Genomic DNA, 15962 nt, shown 5'->3' with positions numbered 1-15962 from the left:
GAAAAGAACCCTTTCAATTCCAGTAAGGAGAGACCCTTCCCTCTGGGATTCCCCCCGTCCCCAGTAATCGCGTTGTGGCTGCTCAGAAGCGCATTTAACCCAAGCACCGAGTGTGATTTCAGCCCTATCTCGCCTAAATCCGATCTGCAAACCTTGGTTTCTTTCAACCTAGGAGCTCCCGAGAGACAGGGTCGAGCAGGAGGGCCGCGTGCGAGCCGCAGCCCTCAAAGAGCTGCGACAGCATAGAAAGATGAAAGTTCTCATTCCTGAAATAAACCTCAAGAACACTTTATTACCATTTATTACAAAAAGATTTCACAGCAGTAAAGTCCCAGCCCTCCGTAACTCTGCTCACTAAACGCCTATTTTCGTGAGCGTTTGTGTTCTATGAGCAAGACGACGAGTCTGTTCCGAAGGAACTTTATTTCCTTTGCGTACGACTTGCAAAATAAGTCCTTCAGCCTTTTGCGCAAGGCTCCCAGAGAAGGCAGGCTGTGGCAGCCGGGGATGTTCAGCATGCTCTCGAAGAACTCCTTCCACAGGTCAGCGTTGGCCAGCCTGTAAGGAGCAAAGACGCATCAAAAAATGTTTAAATCCAAGCTGTTAAAACGCTATTTCCCGTATTTCCCCCGCTCGCTCCCCAGTTTCAGGCTGGAGCGACCACGGACGCGGCTGTGACATAATGCAGTTTCCGGTGCGGTACGCTGCTTAATGAGCCAGTGGGATTTTTCCTCGTTAGCTGTTGTTTCCTCCTTCCCGGCAGCAAGAAGCGGAGGGCGCCGTGCAGCTCGCCACACCCACTGCTGAAAAGCTTCCCCTGCTCGAGTCAGTGAATTTTATGAAGCAGTTTCCGTGCCCCGAACGCCCACGATTTTTAGGGCATCAAGCAGCGGACACGAGCACTGCTGAGAGCTGTGACAGAAACGAACGTCCAACAAACCTGGCGTTAACGAGACGTCTTTCTAGCCAAGGGAAGGGTTGGAAGAGACTTGACACCCACCTTCTGAAGGCTCCCTCAGGCTTCCAGATGCCGTTTTCGTTCTTCACTTGCATGTAGGTACCAAAGAGCATGCAGTAGACCGTTGCTGCGATGCCAAAGTAGTCTGCCTGAAGAAAGGATACACAAGTTTTACATTAAAAATGTATTGAGACCACTAAAAATCAGCACGAAAAACACCCTGTGGAGTCACCGGGGTAAGAGGGTTCAGGGTTGTGTTTTTAAAACAAGCAGCTGAATCTACAACTCTGCTGCAAAAGTCTAATATCTCCGTACTCCATCTATTCACACCAGTCAGCTCCAAACATCCAGGCTGCCTACGCAATCCCATACCTGGTAATTCCACGGTTTCTGTGTCAGCATCTCGACACACTGAAATCCAGAGGTTTCGCACTTTGCGGTAAACGCCGTTCCTTCAGGAAAGAGTTTCATGTCTATACTCTGCCCCAAGTCAATGAGCGTCAAGCCGTGAGAGAGACCATCTATGTCGCACGTGTCGTTGTCCAGAAACCTTCAACCATGACGACGCAAAGCGATCACGTAAGTTATCAAGGCTATGATACCGCGATGTGCTGGCATCTCGGGTAGCAAAGGGAAATACTTGCCTTTCTCCAAGTATGAAATTGTCAGGCTTAATGTCACCATGAATGATTTTGCAGCTGTGGAGCTCTTCCACCATATAAAGAATTTTGACAGCAAAGTAGATGACAAGTGCTTGAGGCATCACCTTCTCGGGAAGCTTTTTGTAAATGTTGATGGCATTCTGTAAACCAAAAGACAGGGAAGAACCATCAGCTACGCAGAAACAACTTGACAGGGATGACAGGTCCATGTTGATAAACACGGAATACGTTCAGAAGGAAGGTCCCAAAAAGCAGAGAGCAGAGGAGACATCCGAATATTGCAATATAATAGCGCTCCAGAAAGAATATAGATGTTGCAGAGCACAAGCTGATCACGCTTACCAGCAACGTTCCATAGTTGTAGAGCTCACCAACCAAAATGCTTCCATTTTGAAAGAAATGAGCAGAATAAAAATGGATATAGAGGTGGTGTAGGCTGGGATCGAGCCTTTCTACCAGTTGTGTGGCTATGTAGAACTCCCAAGGGTTGGCAGGCTTCTGGACCTGTAACCGAAAAGTTGATTTACTAGCAAAATCTGTTAGCATCAAAGCAGAAGTTCTTCTCAGGTCGGGATTTCTGTTTGGTTTTTAACGGCAGACGAGGCATTTTTCCTCTTGAGTAAGTAAAATATTTATATCTACAGTAATTAACCTTAGGTTAGTTCACTCAATGATTAACGCTCTTCAAGTCTTCAGTGACACGCCACAAACCCATTCTGACTTATACGCTCTTCTGTGTTATTTAAAATGCCGGTCTTTCTGCAACATTCATGTTTCTGCTGGTAACAGACATTTTGTGTAAGAGAGGCAGCGTTTGAAGTCAAAAGAGGAAAATCCTTCCAATTCCTCTCTCTGCATTAACTACCTTTTCTCGCAGAACGAATCCTACTTGCAGGGCTGTACCAAATCAACACTGCTTACCTTGAACGTGACTTTCTGATTGTTTCTAGGGTTACAGGCATCCAGGATGGAAGCCTGATAGACTTGGGCAAAAGCTCCCTCTCCAACCAAGCAGTCCATGTGGAATGAGCCGGAACCTTTAGGAGATGAACAACGTTAAGTAGTCCTGCTTGCAGACTGCACAGAAGAGACATCACCGCTCAAAGAAAGGAAATAAAAAAATAAAATAGAAAAAAGAAAAAGCAGTAGCCCCATAGGAGTTATTGCTTTAACCCTAGCGCTAATCTTTCTCCGCGAGTCTGTTCTCACCAGCCAGCCTTTCCACAGCAGAGAGCCTTTACTCTTGAGAACAAGAGTGCTGTGGAGTGCCACATACTAAAAAAAAAAAATCAGTGTTTCTATTTTAGTCCGGCTCCCTGGAAGTAATCAAATTCCAAAGTGCGCTCCTTAAAAAGTAAACATTAAGGGTTAAATTGCATGTTGCAACTACTGTCGTACAGATTTTGTTGACACGGGACGGCCACTGTTCTATACAAAGTCTGAGAGCTGTGTCACAGACTACTAGGAAAGGAAAACTCCCTACGCGGAATGCCTAATAAAAATGCCTATGCTACAAAAGACAAACAAAAAAACCCAGGTCTCATTTCAAATCTGAGGTTTAGATAGTCTGGAAGCTATCTGGAGATACACAGAAGTCAGCTGAATTAGAAAAATACTTCAGAGGATCCCAGAAAAACTTCAAGAAATGCTTTCAAGTGAAATGTTTGAAGTAGCTCTTACCCAGCCGGAGTTCAGTCTTCAGTTTGATGAACGGAAGAGCAGATTTCCATTCAAAGTAGTTGGCGTAGGTGTGGAGTGGTTTAGGAAGCTCTGACAAGAATTTGCAAATCAATTCCTTATCCCAAGGGTTCTCAACGAGGACTTCAGGGAGAGAAGGAAAATATTTAAGCTATAAGAAAAGCATTGTTTCAAAGAAGTAACACAGCTTATACTTGAATGGGTATCACTGATTATTTTTTTTTTTTAAAAGGCTCTCAAAAGAGGGCCAAGTTAAGTATTCCTCAATTTTGACAATCCAGCTTTTACACCTCACAAGACAGCTTACTTGCTGCAGTGACCAGCCTCGTGTTGGAACAAAGCACCGCTGCAAGAACACGACACCTCTCCGGTCTCAGACTTGACGGAAGAAAATCGTAGGTGATTCTCCATACCTGCGGCTCTAACGCTCCGGACTGTCCTGTCCTGCCCAGTTCCAGTCAGCTTTTCATGGGAAATTTTGTCCACCCCAACAGACGAGGAATGTTCAGTTCTGCCGGTGGCAGTCTGCTCGTGTAATCCTTGAGGAACCGGAGCAATTCCTTGAAGTCCATTTCCTTGTTTCAAGACATTTCCTTGAAGCTCTTCTTGTTCCGCAATGTGTTCAAGAGCAGGGCTATACATTTAAAACAAGGTATTATTAACTGACAGTACTGCCACAGTATTTTTGCATCTTTAGTAAGCAAAAATGTGTCAAATGTCTGCACTTGCAACTTTGGCCATAACCAATATTAAGATGAATAAAACGACATTTCTTAAGGAAATAAGATTTGGTTGTATCGTGCTACCCATAGACTAATAACTTTCAAGTTTATCAGTCAACAAGTTCAGCCAATGTTCAAAAGAAAGCAGCAGTTTTCCATACACAGCCATTAAAACTTTCTGGACCGTTAACTTTTAATTTAAACTCAGCACTGCTGTATCCAATGCCCACACGTGTCAGAAAACTTAAATCACAGAGGAGCACTGCTGCATCCAATGCCCACACGTGTCAGAAAACTTAAATCACAGAGGCATTTTCAGGGCCGTTATCACCATACCCAGGTTCATTTAACTCCGCAGAGTGCCGAGATGTATGCTTGGCAGAGTCAGCCTGACACAAACACGTCAGCTCTGAATTATTTGGAAAACTTGAATCAAAAGCAGCGTCGCAGGCCTGTCTGCTCTGGCACAGATTTGCCTGGTGCTCTCAAGTCTTGAAAATCTCAGCAAGTCGTGACATACCTTAGCTTCTTCGTTTTTGTCTGCTTGTGCAGTTCTTCAGAAAACTCCAAATCCATTTGCAGCATGTCATCCCTACAGGCTGAAGAAAGGGAGCAGCAACAAACGTTTATTTTCCACAAAGGCAAGCAGGTTTAGAGTGCTCTTACCAAGACAAGAAGGTTCAGTCCCACCGCAGCTGTGAAAGTTGCTAAGGTATCACAAGAGCGAGAACTGAACAAGTTTATTTTAAGATATATAAGGAAAGAGAACAGCTTGATTTCTTTAAGGAGTGTATTCCAAGACTAGAGAGGGGCAGACAAGCGTAAAGGTGCCCCCAGAAGAAGGTGGTGCTGGGACTTCAGTCCATTTTTTGACTATTTACAACCCCTTGGAACAGTCCAGAATGACAGTTCTACAGCACAAAGTCTCTCTTGTCCCTCGCCACCTTCTCTCATCCCCCCAATCAAAAATTCTTGGAAAGCTTACGTGCTGGCCAGTGAGCCAAGCAGGGCACAGAAATGGAGATACGCCATACTGAATTAGATGCTCTCACCCTGAAGTATTCCTTATTTTTACCTTTGTCCTCCAAAGCTTGCCGCGAATGTGCCGACAGGTAATTAAACGGTGTTGATACAAGCTGGGCAGCTCGTGCAAAGTCTCTTGTGCTGTTTGGGCTGGGAGCTAAGGTTTTATTACTACATGGTACATTCCACACCGTATAATCATCCCTCAAGAACTCTGGGGTCCCTGTTTCTTCCTAGATGGGAAAAAATATACAAAAATTTAAAACTGAGCCATCAAAAGTATCCTGCCAGAGCTGCCCTGTAATCTACGAGCAGCCTCTGCAGTTTCAGTGATGTGGAGTCTGCCTGTGTCAACTTACAACCTTAGAAAAATGAAGGCATGGCAATATAACCTAAACGACAGGTTTACAGTTTTGTATCAGACCTGAATGCTGGCAATGGTCAGTATCACAGCAAAATGTTAGACAACAAAAAAATTACCATAGGAGTCTGAAAAAGTCTGTCTGGTTACTTGGTGATCACTTATGCATCTCCTTGGCTACGAAAACTGTTAGGTGGCTATCAGAACACTTAAGTCTCTCTTGCTCCGTCTTTCCTTCCCCAAAGAAGCCAAATCTACACATCAACTGCAGTTGGATTTGCTCTCCACTTCTAAGCTCCTAGAAGTTCCGCGAAAATTAACCACTGAAAAAGTCCATCTCCTTGGCAGGGAATGGGAAAGGGTACCTAGACTTCAGCGAGGTATTATTATCCCCAGGGATGCTGCAGGATTGGGATAGAACACAGGTAGAGCCAGCCACCTCTGACGTCCCCTATAACGACATAACCCATTCCCAAGGCTAATTCTTGCAATAAGACCAAACACTCACTCCTGTGCCCGCCGTACAGTCAGTCAAAGGTTGTTCTCCAACGGTTCTGGGCTCTTCTGGCTTGTGTTTATGCTGCGGGATCCTGACAGAACAGGTAGTTTAGAACAGGCAGACCGGTCATAACAAAGACTTGTTGGTTTTATTTTTTTTATTATTATTTTTTAAAGAATCCCATCCGCAGATACTTAGAGAAGTTGCAGTAGCTCAAAGAAACAAAGCTATCCACAGTGACCCAGAAAATTAAGCATCTAAAGCACGCTATCCAAACAGGGAAGTTGCGCAATTCCACAGAGAAGCAACTACAGCTTTCTCATGCCACTTCCACGCAGCTGCTAGGGGCTGTATTCAAGCCACTCCTGGTGCTACAAATACAGTCACAGCAAAATTGTACGGAATAGAAGCAAATCTATATGTAATTCTTAACAAACTGAACTCAGCTGTTATTTTTTGCTCCTTACCCGCTGTTCTCTTTTTCATTCTCATCTTCAAAGATAGAAAATGCAGGCATGACGGGGGCAACGACGTTAGTTTTCAGACCTCCATCAGGCTCTTAAAAATCAAAGATAATCAACATTACATTCACCCAACAAAGATTATATCAACAGTCACATTTTCATCCCTAAGCAGGCAACTGATGGTCATGGCTATATCCAGCTAGACAAAGAACATCCTCAGAATTACCACTCAAACCGTCTTCCCTATAAGCTCTTGGGGAAGATTTTTCCATTTCAAAACAAGACCGGTCAGGAGCACAGAAGCCTTCTTGGCTGCATCTGACCAGTTGTGCAATATCTCTGTGCTCACTGTTGTAAGCCACGGCTACTGCCCGGTTTTCAGACAGTTTGAGCTGTTAGGATAAGAGGGGAGTTCAGATACTAACACCCAGCCTGCAAAATGTTTTAGAAAAAAAAGCTTTGCTCGTATGAGTACTGGCTGTGCCCTTTTCAAAGTTACGTTTTAAATACAGAGAAGTCTCTACAGAGAAGCGACATGTTTAATACACACATTAATACGCTTGCTAACAGTAAAGAGCTTCTGCCGTTCTCAGACTGTGCATCAAAATTTAGAACCGGTCAGTAAATGAAATTCATTGTCAGGGAAGAAGCGGATTCTTTGCTCCACATCTAATCAAATAACTACTTACCTCAAAATTATGAGGACCAGGTAAGCAGGAAATACAGGAGTGAAATTTCAGGGACTGAAAAAAATAAGGAGTACTTACCGCTTTTTCTGCAAAAGACTTCAAATTGCTCCTCACTTTCTTCAAGAGGAGATGGTTCAGGTAAGATGGGTGTTTGAAACATATCCATTAGAAATCCTAAAAAAAGAAGGAAAAAGCACAAGAATATCACCCTCAGTAAAAGTAAAGAAATTTTCAGAGGTTCTTCCACTGTATAGTAGCCAAATCAAACGCCATAATGATAATATTCTTATCATTTATCAAATGCCAATAACTAATTATTCCCTCATGTTGCACTTAAACACTGCAGACAACTGGGCAAACACAGGAAGATCCAACTTGGCCAACACATACTTCTTGGCACCATAGCCTTTTTTTTTTTTCTTTCCAAGATGAGATTTCAAGTTCTCCCAAAGGAGCAAAGGCTCCTTTATCTTCTTAGATATTTGGAAAATTAATGAATACTACAAGCTTTTTGTTTTTTGTTTTGGTTTTGGTTTTTTTCTGGTTTACAGATATATATTCAGCTGCAGCAATTTGCTACGTGTTAGTGGTTAACAGGCTTACTGTCACAACAGAAGAACATGGCAGAAGAGCACAAAAGGGATAAAACAGCATCGGGATATTATTACTCCACATCTGACATCAGAAATACAATTGCAATTTCCCTTTTAGCATTTTGAAAAAGCAATGTTTAGAACCAACAAAGTTAATTAAATGATCAAAGCCCTTTTGCATAAGTCACCCCTGTTTCAGCTTTGGGGGAAGCTCAACATCAACCAGAGCTGACTTACTTATCAACTTCCTAACATTCTTCCACGTTAGGCCGTCGTAAGTCATCATCTCAGAGACAGGAGTGCCTGATGGTACCGACAAGAGCAGCCCAGAGAACATGCTGCCCAAAGAAGCCTGGCAGGTGTACCACCAGCACTTGTCCAGGAGGTTACAGGATGTGGCTGCTGGGATGTCATTAAAGCATCTATTTCCGCTCAAAAGCTTTGGCTCATCCAGACAATCACAACAGAAGAGTATCAATTTAATTTTATTTTCCTCTGTGACCGAATGGTGCACGTGCCCATCACTAGATAGCCTCCTTGTATATTCATCTCCACTAAAATTACCAAGATCCCATTAGCTCCAGTGGAACCAGCGTGTTATTCCAGACGCTTACCCAACGCTTCCTTCGTATGCACCGTAGGCGAAGGCTGCACTTTGAACGGCGTTGCCTGAGTTGCTCCTCCCAGCGAGGTGTTTGGAGTAGCTTGAGAAGCATTTCCAGAAGCAAAGGAAGAATTTCCAGGTCTAGATGCTAGAAACGAGAACAGCGAGACCATTTCTGAAGCGGCCTGGGATTGTTTATTAACACTTCAGCAGCTAGCGAAACGTTAGTAAGAGAAGTAAACAAGATGAGTAGCAGAACGACAACCCAGAATTTTGGGAGAGCAGATTTTGGCATGTTCAGAGATCTGCTTGGCAGGTTCCCAAGGGAGACTGCCCTGAAGGGCAAGAGGGACCTTGGACAGCTGGGTGGCCTCTGAGGACTCCGTCTCCAGTTCACACGAACAATCCATTTTGACACAGCGAGTCAAGCAGGCAGGAAGCCACCAAGGACAAACAGCAAACTCCTGACCGAGCTCAAACAAAAAGGAATCGCACGGGAGGTGGAAACAGGGACTGGCTCCGCGGAAGCGATATAGAGACGGTGCCCAAACATGCAGGGATGGAGTTAGAAAGGTCAAAAAGCTTAGCTAGGGTTGGAACTAGCCCCATGCTATTGATCCCCAGCCAGTAACAGTCACACCAGTAGCATCACCCTTTATCCAAAGTTGGCTTATTACCTTCTTTCACCTCCACAGAAGTAGTTAGTACGGTGGATCTCTTGTTAGGGTGCCTGCAAAGGAAAGATTAAGAACATGAACTTGAAATCAAAGTGATTATTTAAATTCCACGTTCAGTTCAGGACTTCACAGTAAAGCACTCTAAGCAGTAAGGAGGCCTTTCCCAGTCTAGACAAAGAAAACACCCCAGAGAGACAGCAGCTAGTCATCCTATGCTTCCCCCCCATAAATGACTCGTTTTAGTCACACAAATGAAGCAAGTGAGAGATCCTCTAGAATAATACTAGAGACTGCCCCCAGAAAGTTTCTCATACAGTCGCTACAGGGACAAAACCTGAAAGGCAGTAGAGTCCTTTCAAAAGGTTAAAATGCTGGCATTAAAAACTCTTCCTGGATATGGTTTGCCTCCAACCAGCTCCATAACATGAGCTAACGACAACTGGCTCCATTTCCCCGTGTTGGCCAAGCCTACGCAGCCACGCTTGCTTTGCCAACCCAGGCTTCTCCCTCTGTCCCCCAGTTTTGTTTCCTGTGTTAGCTGAGCCACACGAGCAAGAGTGCAGAAGATAAACACAAGCACTTTTTTTTTTTCTTCTCTGGAGACCTTCGTGGCCCACATGCAACGTAGGGGATCTGCATGAACTAAGCATATCCCGTTTATTTCAGGTGTGCTAGGGACAGCAATGCTGAATAACTACTTCAGTTGCACACTGAATTAGTTCTCAGTCGTTGCAATTAAAACACAGGGTTACAGGAATTAAAAACCAAAACGAAGACTGTAAGTTATATTAAGCTCAATCCATGCCTAAATATTGGTTTCCACAGGCTACTCCAATTTTTTTTTTTTCAGAGGAGAAAGAAAGAGACTGTTTTCAGGTTTTTTTAGTTAATTCTCAGCTGAAACGTAGATGCTGAAGGCTGCACAATTTGCAGAGCGAGAATCAGCCTGTTCATACGTACTGTTCTCCCGTGCTCCATTTAAGAGTCGTGTCGGGGTGTGCCTGTTCCCGAGCGGAAACATTACTGAACGGAGGGTGTAACAAGCTGTTCTGGAGTTCTCCCAGCTCTAGCTGAGTTACGACTGCATCCTTCTGAAGCGTTGCTTCCAACAGGGAGGTGGATGTCATCCAGTGGCCAGCGGGTTTCCCTGGCTGCAGTGGAAGAGCAGTGGATGGCAAAGCACTTGACGGAGGCTGGTCTGGCACCGGACCGCGGGCGTTTTGCAGATCTGAACTTTGACGAGATGCCATCTGGCTCTGCTGTAGAGCTGCGCTGGGTGTCACATGTGGATGCACCTTGAGGGATAAGAGATGTTTTTTTATGCTCAAAAATTCCCCCAAAAGTATAGCCATTGCCATTTTCCCTTTGATTTCTGCATACATAGAACAGGTTTTCAAGCATAAGGGAAATTTCACATGCCACTAAAACTAAATCGCGGAGAAGCACAAGTGAACTTTTGGGTTTAACAATTAAAATGTATTTCTCCAAGTATTTAAAGTTATGTCAGGTGTCTGTACTAGTCAGGTACGGCACCCTGGACTTCCAGATGTATTTAACAATCTACTCTAGTTACTGTCTAAAGCATCTTTAAATTTTGTGAGGTAGAATCTCAGACTCACAGAATCGTTTAGGTTGGAAAAGACCTTTGAGATCATAGAGACCAACCGTTAACCTAACACTGCCAAGCCCACCGCTAAGCCATGTCCCTAAGCACCACATCTACACGTCTTTTAAATCCCTCCAGCGATGGTGACTCCACCGCCTCCCTGGGCAGCCTGTTCCAGTGCTTGACAACCCTTTTGGTGAGGAAATTTTTCCTAATATCCAATCTAAACCTCCCCTGGCACAACTTGAGGCCATTTCCTCTCGTCCTATCACTTGTTACTTGGGAGAAGAGACAAACACCCACCTCCCTACATCCTCCTTTCAGGAAGTTGTGGAGTGATGAGGTCTCCCCTCAGCCTCCTTTTCTCCAGGCTACACAACCCCAGCTCCCTCAGCCGCTCCTCACAGGGCTTGTTCTCCAGACCCTTCACCACCTTCGTTGCCCTTCTCTGGATGCTCCCCCTGGGGAACACCACTCGTGACCGGTCACCAGCTGGATAAGTTCATGAAGACTGCTCCTGTTGATCACAGTACTTACCATCGTCTTATTTGGTTCAGCTGATGTTGTAGATGCTGGTTCCAGTCTAGTTTCCTCCAAGCTTTTGGTGAGCTGGGTGAGTTGTTCCAGCTTCTGCTGCAGGGCTTGCAGTTCAAGGACAGCTGACTCTTTTTTCTTTATGAAGTCTCTCTCTTCTTCCTCTAAGGATTAAACAATGATATTAAGTGAAACAGTTAATCAGTATCCAAATGAGTTTCTCCACACAGACAGTACAAGCTGCTGGAATTTAAAATGTAGATATATATAGTCTGGGCAACTGCAGGATGACACTCGGATCTAGAGATATAAGTTTGGGAGGAGATCTTTGCATATTTGCCCCAGGACTGTGCCTAACCTCTCAGTCCTGATCCCCCAAGGGAGGGCTGCACAACACCACCTCAGCACTGGCCTGGCAGCCAGCGGCTGCCCTAACGCTCTTCAGGGGAGTTCACAGGCTAGCCTTCCTCTCACCCGCTGTGCGCTTGTGGAGCCAGGCTCAGCCACTTGTTTCCAAAACCCATTAGCATCTTCTCTCCCACTGAATCTCTCCCTTTGCCACTGACCACAATTTATCCATTTCTTCCTTTACCAAATGAGATGATTACTTCTTTCCTCCAGCAGCAACTTTTTTGGTGGCAGAGAGCCGCAGCTAGAGCTCACATCAGGGTAACTAACGCAGCTAAGAGCTGCTCAACACTTTCCTCCCATTCCCTCAGAAGGAAAACCACTCTTTACGACAACCTAGGTGTCCAAAGACAAACCCAAGGGATGAGCTCAAACGGCAAACATCGATGCCAGTTGTTTGGCATGTCACCCGATGCTTCCAAGCTCACCCCACCTTATTTCTGTACAGGGATGCTAACCTGGGCTTTGGGAAAGTTTTCAGGCTTCAGCAGAGGCTGAAAAGAAATGAATGCAGCCAAGTACCAGTTTTCCAAGAATACGAGAATGTTTCTGAAAGAGCTAGCTGGAAAGAGAAGAATACCCCATTCTTGCTGTCTTCTGAGGCGCTCGTATTTCTTGAAGTATCTCTTGGCTCTTAGCTCCTCAAACGAAAGTTCAGAGCCCTCACACATGAGCAGGTTTTTATCGTACATGGCAACCTGCTGACATTCGGCAACAGCAGACGACGACTTAGGAAGGACTTCAGATTTGGAGATGTACGTAACGTACTTTCTGTGAGGAAAAATAAGAAAAAGCTCTATTCAAGTTTATCGGGTTTATTCTGGGAGTGTGATAATTTCCCCACAGTGTGACTTTAAAAAAAACCCAAACACTTACACTTCTTCTCTTCCACCAGAAGAGCAGGACTGAGCACCAGCAGAATCAGGACCCTAAGGCAGGGCAGGGGAAATAAAAACATAATGGAGAAAAAAAAAAAAAAAAGAAAGAATTCCAATATTTAACCATCCATTTTGACAAGATCAGCAACCAGGAAGCCCCTAATATTAATTCTGATTGAAGAGATGACAATTTAGACAATGAGCATGGCAAGAAGAGGTCAGAAAGAGATCTCTACAAGTTCTCTCATGAGGAAGTTTGTCCGGCAGGTAAGTTAGAGATCACCTGGGTTTGTTAGGAACAGATTGAACGGCCCCACGCAATTTCTTTCTTTGACAAGCTGTCCAGCCTCAGGGCTAAGGAACAGGCAGCTCCTCAACCTAAATTTTACGTGAGGGCTCCCCATTTTTCCCCCCAATGTCCAAGTTGCTTATGAATAGCCATTTACCTGATCTTTAGGATTTGAAACACCTTTTCGTGGAGCCATTTGATTTGCAGCATGCGAGGTTTGAAGTGGTTTTATAACAGCAGCACCTGGGACAGATAACCAGATTGGGGTAAAAGATTCACCTAACTGAGCTACAGCTCACAGGCAGATATCTTTAGCCTCACCTTGCGAAGGAGGGTTCCGAGGATCGTAATTCTGCAGCCAGCTAAATGGCAAGAAATGTCAGTTATTATCATTAAGTCAGCTGTCCCTCATTCCTCCCCACCTCCCAGGAACCTTTGATTTCCTTCTACAGCCATCAGGCGTTGAAACGTAACACTAAAATACTCAGATTAGCTACAGGACACTCATTGCTGTATATGGACATATCCCGTTAGCTTCGCGTTCCCAAAAATAAAAGAGCCTGCAATAGGCAGCAGTACATGGAAACCAGGTTCCTGCGTTTTCATCACCAGAGGGAACGCTTTCCAGTGCCAGCTCCAGCGCTCCCGACAGCTAAATGCAAGCTCAGCGAGTAAAAGACGCGCCGGAATTACCAACACAGCTGCTGCAGGTTCTCTCGCGGCTGCGCCTGGTTGTGAAGCCCTTTCTGAAGGACAGCTCCTGCGCTCTGCACGTTGCCTTCGTTGACAAGCTGCTGAGCCCAAGCAATGTAGAAGTTCGACGCCTTTGCACCGATTCCCTGTCCGTACAGGTAGTCAAAATACTGGCAAGGAGAACTGATGAACTCCGCCTGTGTAAGACAAAGCCACATAAGCCATAAGCACTTTTAAAACATCCAAGGAAGCTGCAGGCAAAAAAAAAAAAAAACAAACAACCCACAACAGTAACAACTTCTTAGTTAACATCGTAGGAAAACATTGTTTTCTCAGATAAAACCCGCTGGTAGATAAGATAACTCTCACAAGCTGAGCAGCTTAATGACACAGCTTAAAAACAAAATATGGTATCCTTCAGGCAGACTGAAAAGTTCTCAGAGCTCCTGGGGAGAGCGATCCATCCGAATTCCACGCCACATCCCCCAGGGCTCCTTTTTCTCTGCTGCCTTGCCCAGGCTTAGTCACTTATAGCTCAATCTGCACCACAAAGCGCGTCTGTGGGAATGTCTGTTCCAGACTGCGCTTCAGAACACACGAAACTGAGCAGGTTAAAGGAGAGCGGGCTACAGGATAATTAACTAGCCCACAGGTAGCTCCAATTTTCTGTACAGGCAGAGAACTATTATCCCTTATTATTGCGGGTACTGCTGAAGCTGTCAGGGCAGAGCTCAGCCAGCTGGGTGCAGGGCCCCTCTAGGGTGAAGGGCGTGGGGAGCCAGCTGTTGTCCTCCACTTGCAGGTGAAGGAAAAAGGCTCAGGCAGGAGCAAAGACATCCTGTCAGTTAACTCCCGGCTGCAAGGATGGTCCTGTAAGCAGAGCTTTGGGTTGTTTTTTTTTTTTTTTTTTACGATCACAGGCCCCTCTGCGAGGAACAGGACGCACTGTGAGAGGTGGAATCTATTTCACACAGCCTGGCAACAGCACCTCTGCTCACAGGCACGCCAGCCTGGTGAGCGGAGGACGCGGTGGGCAGGAGAACCGTAGGAAAGGAGGCCCACCCCGAGCGTCTGTATACAAACACACACAGTTTAGGAAACAGACAGAGAGCTCAAACTCTCTTCGCAGCCACAGAAAAGTGGGACAACTTTAATTTTCAGGCTAGCTTAATTCTCAGAAAAGTATATACCTACCAGCTTAATGCAGTAGCTAACAAATCGTGGGTCTTGCTGGTACCTCTTGTCGCTTAAGAACGTCTTCACAAGCTGCTCCAGGAGACTGGGCAAGCGGTTTTGTTTTTCCTGAAGGGGAAGACATCCTTCCACCCACTGCGCGTACCTGCAACACAGCCCCAGCCGGTTACACGCCCGCCGCGCCCCAGACGCGTCTCTAAGGGCCGAGGCAGGGTGGCGCTCACCTGTCCCACGGGTCCAGCGGGTCAGGCCCTTGGTAGGCCCGGATCTGGGCCTCGTAGCTGCTGCAAGGCAAAGGGCGGGTCAGGCCGGGCCGCAGGCGAGGCCTGAGGCCTGCACCCCTCGCTGCTCCCGCCCTAACGCACCCCCCCCCCCCCCCCCCCGCACAGCCTCGGCCCCATCCCCGCACACGGCAGCCGGCTGCCCCCCCCCCCCCCCCCAATCCGAGGGCGGGAGCCCCCCACTCACCGCACAGCCCCCTCCATTCCCCCCCACCCAGCCCCAACCGGCCGCCGTCGATTCAAATCCGCCGCGCAGGCGCGCCGCGGCTCCGCGCCGCCTTCCCATTGGTCTGCCGGCTCCGCCAATCCCGGGAGGCCACGCCTCCCCCCCGGGAGGCTGCGCTCGCCATCCCTGCAGTGCCCGGGCCGCGGGCTGGGCCCTGCCGGGCAACCGGTCACCCCCAGCCCTCTCCCATCGTTAATTGCGTCATAATCAGTCTTTTTTTTTTTTTTTTTAATCCAGGCTGTTTATTTAACGTACGAAAGAGCTGTTTAGTTCAGCCTACATCGGTCTGCATACAAAAGTGCTGTAATACACCATTCCGCGTACAAAAAAAAATAGGAATTCTGTAACATACTGAATGCGGCGCCGCTCCGCAGCCGGCACAGTCTGTACACCGCCTCTCCCTCTGCCTTCCCGTGAAGGTAGTTCCAGTTTTAACATTTACACAAGACTTTACAGGAGACACAGCTCCTACGCGCGACAAAGCCCTTTTCGGGATCAGCTGCCCCTTCCGCTGCGGAACGAGCTCAAGACCCCGGCCAGCTGAGAATCAGTTCCTCCTCGCAACCCAGAATCAGTTCCTTCTTGTCGACTGCCGTGGATCGGCCCCCGCTACGCGGCACTCTGTGCCGTGGGGGCAGCAGGGGCGGGGGACAAGTTTAAGATCTCTTCGAAGGAAGGGCCTTCGTCCTCAAGGGGTATCTCTGCCTCAAACATGCGCTGGAGCAGAGCGTCAACTGTCCTGTACCCTGCAGGTGGCCAAAAAAGAAAAATTAAAGCAAGCAACCATTCCTGTTCTTCAACAGAAGTTGCGTAGGAGCTTACTCAAACGCTGCTCCCTGTGTTTTACACTGAACAGGCCAAAAAAAATGTCCCAAACGATGTTCCCTGGTTATTTTACTCCAT

The 15962-nt window shown here is 46.4% G+C and overlaps 2 protein-coding genes across 2 annotated transcripts in view; both read right to left on the bottom strand.

Annotated features, from left to right (window-relative positions):
• Window positions 1–320: 320 nt before the first annotated feature.
• On the bottom strand, window positions 321–15374 carry BUB1 (BUB1 mitotic checkpoint serine/threonine kinase). Its single transcript, XM_086744680.1, has 25 exons — window positions 15340–15374; window positions 14777–14836; window positions 14553–14697; window positions 13359–13555; window positions 12987–13027; window positions 12823–12908; window positions 12375–12427; window positions 12079–12269; window positions 11094–11254; window positions 9911–10245; window positions 8951–9003; window positions 8284–8421; window positions 7155–7250; window positions 6391–6481; window positions 5933–6014; window positions 5116–5296; window positions 4561–4639; window positions 3732–3952; window positions 3301–3441; window positions 2542–2657; window positions 1963–2124; window positions 1603–1760; window positions 1331–1508; window positions 1001–1107; window positions 321–558 (listed from the first exon to the last, which is right to left on the bottom strand). The coding sequence occupies exons 1-25, from the start codon at window positions 15372–15374 to the stop codon at window positions 363–365; spliced, it is 3303 nt and encodes a 1100-aa protein (XP_086600806.1). The 3' UTR covers window positions 321–362.
• Window positions 15273–15962, bottom strand: part of LOC104475382 (two pore channel protein 2) — a 12933-nt gene continuing 12243 nt past the window's right edge. The window contains exon 20 of the mRNA XM_086745416.1: window positions 15273–15805. Coding sequence (XP_086601542.1) covers window positions 15716–15805 — 90 coding nt within the window. The 3' untranslated portion in view covers window positions 15273–15715. The remainder of the gene's footprint in view (window positions 15806–15962) is intronic.

This window comes from Chlamydotis macqueenii, chromosome 3 (genome assembly GCF_036417535.1).
Source record: "Chlamydotis macqueenii isolate bChlMac1 chromosome 3, bChlMac1.mat, whole genome shotgun sequence".
In the NCBI taxonomy this organism is placed as follows: domain Eukaryota; kingdom Metazoa; phylum Chordata; class Aves; order Otidiformes; family Otididae; genus Chlamydotis; species Chlamydotis macqueenii.
Note: the sequence above shows the minus strand (reverse complement) of the source record. Positions and strands in the feature narration are given on the sequence as shown.

Bases quoted from the DNA above. Each gene is read 5' to 3' on its own strand.
- BUB1 (XM_086744680.1), bottom strand. From the start codon at position 15,374: ATGGTGTATTACAGCACTTTTGTATGCAGACCGAT. The intron at 13,556-14,552 runs GTAGGTATATAC...TGTCTTACACAG, and splicing joins TTAGCTACTGCATTAAGCTG to GCGGAGTTCATCAGTTCTCC. The intron at 12,270-12,374 runs GTAAGTGTTTGG...TTTTCCTCACAG, and splicing joins TCTGGTGGAAGAGAAGAAGT to AAAGTACGTTACGTACATCT.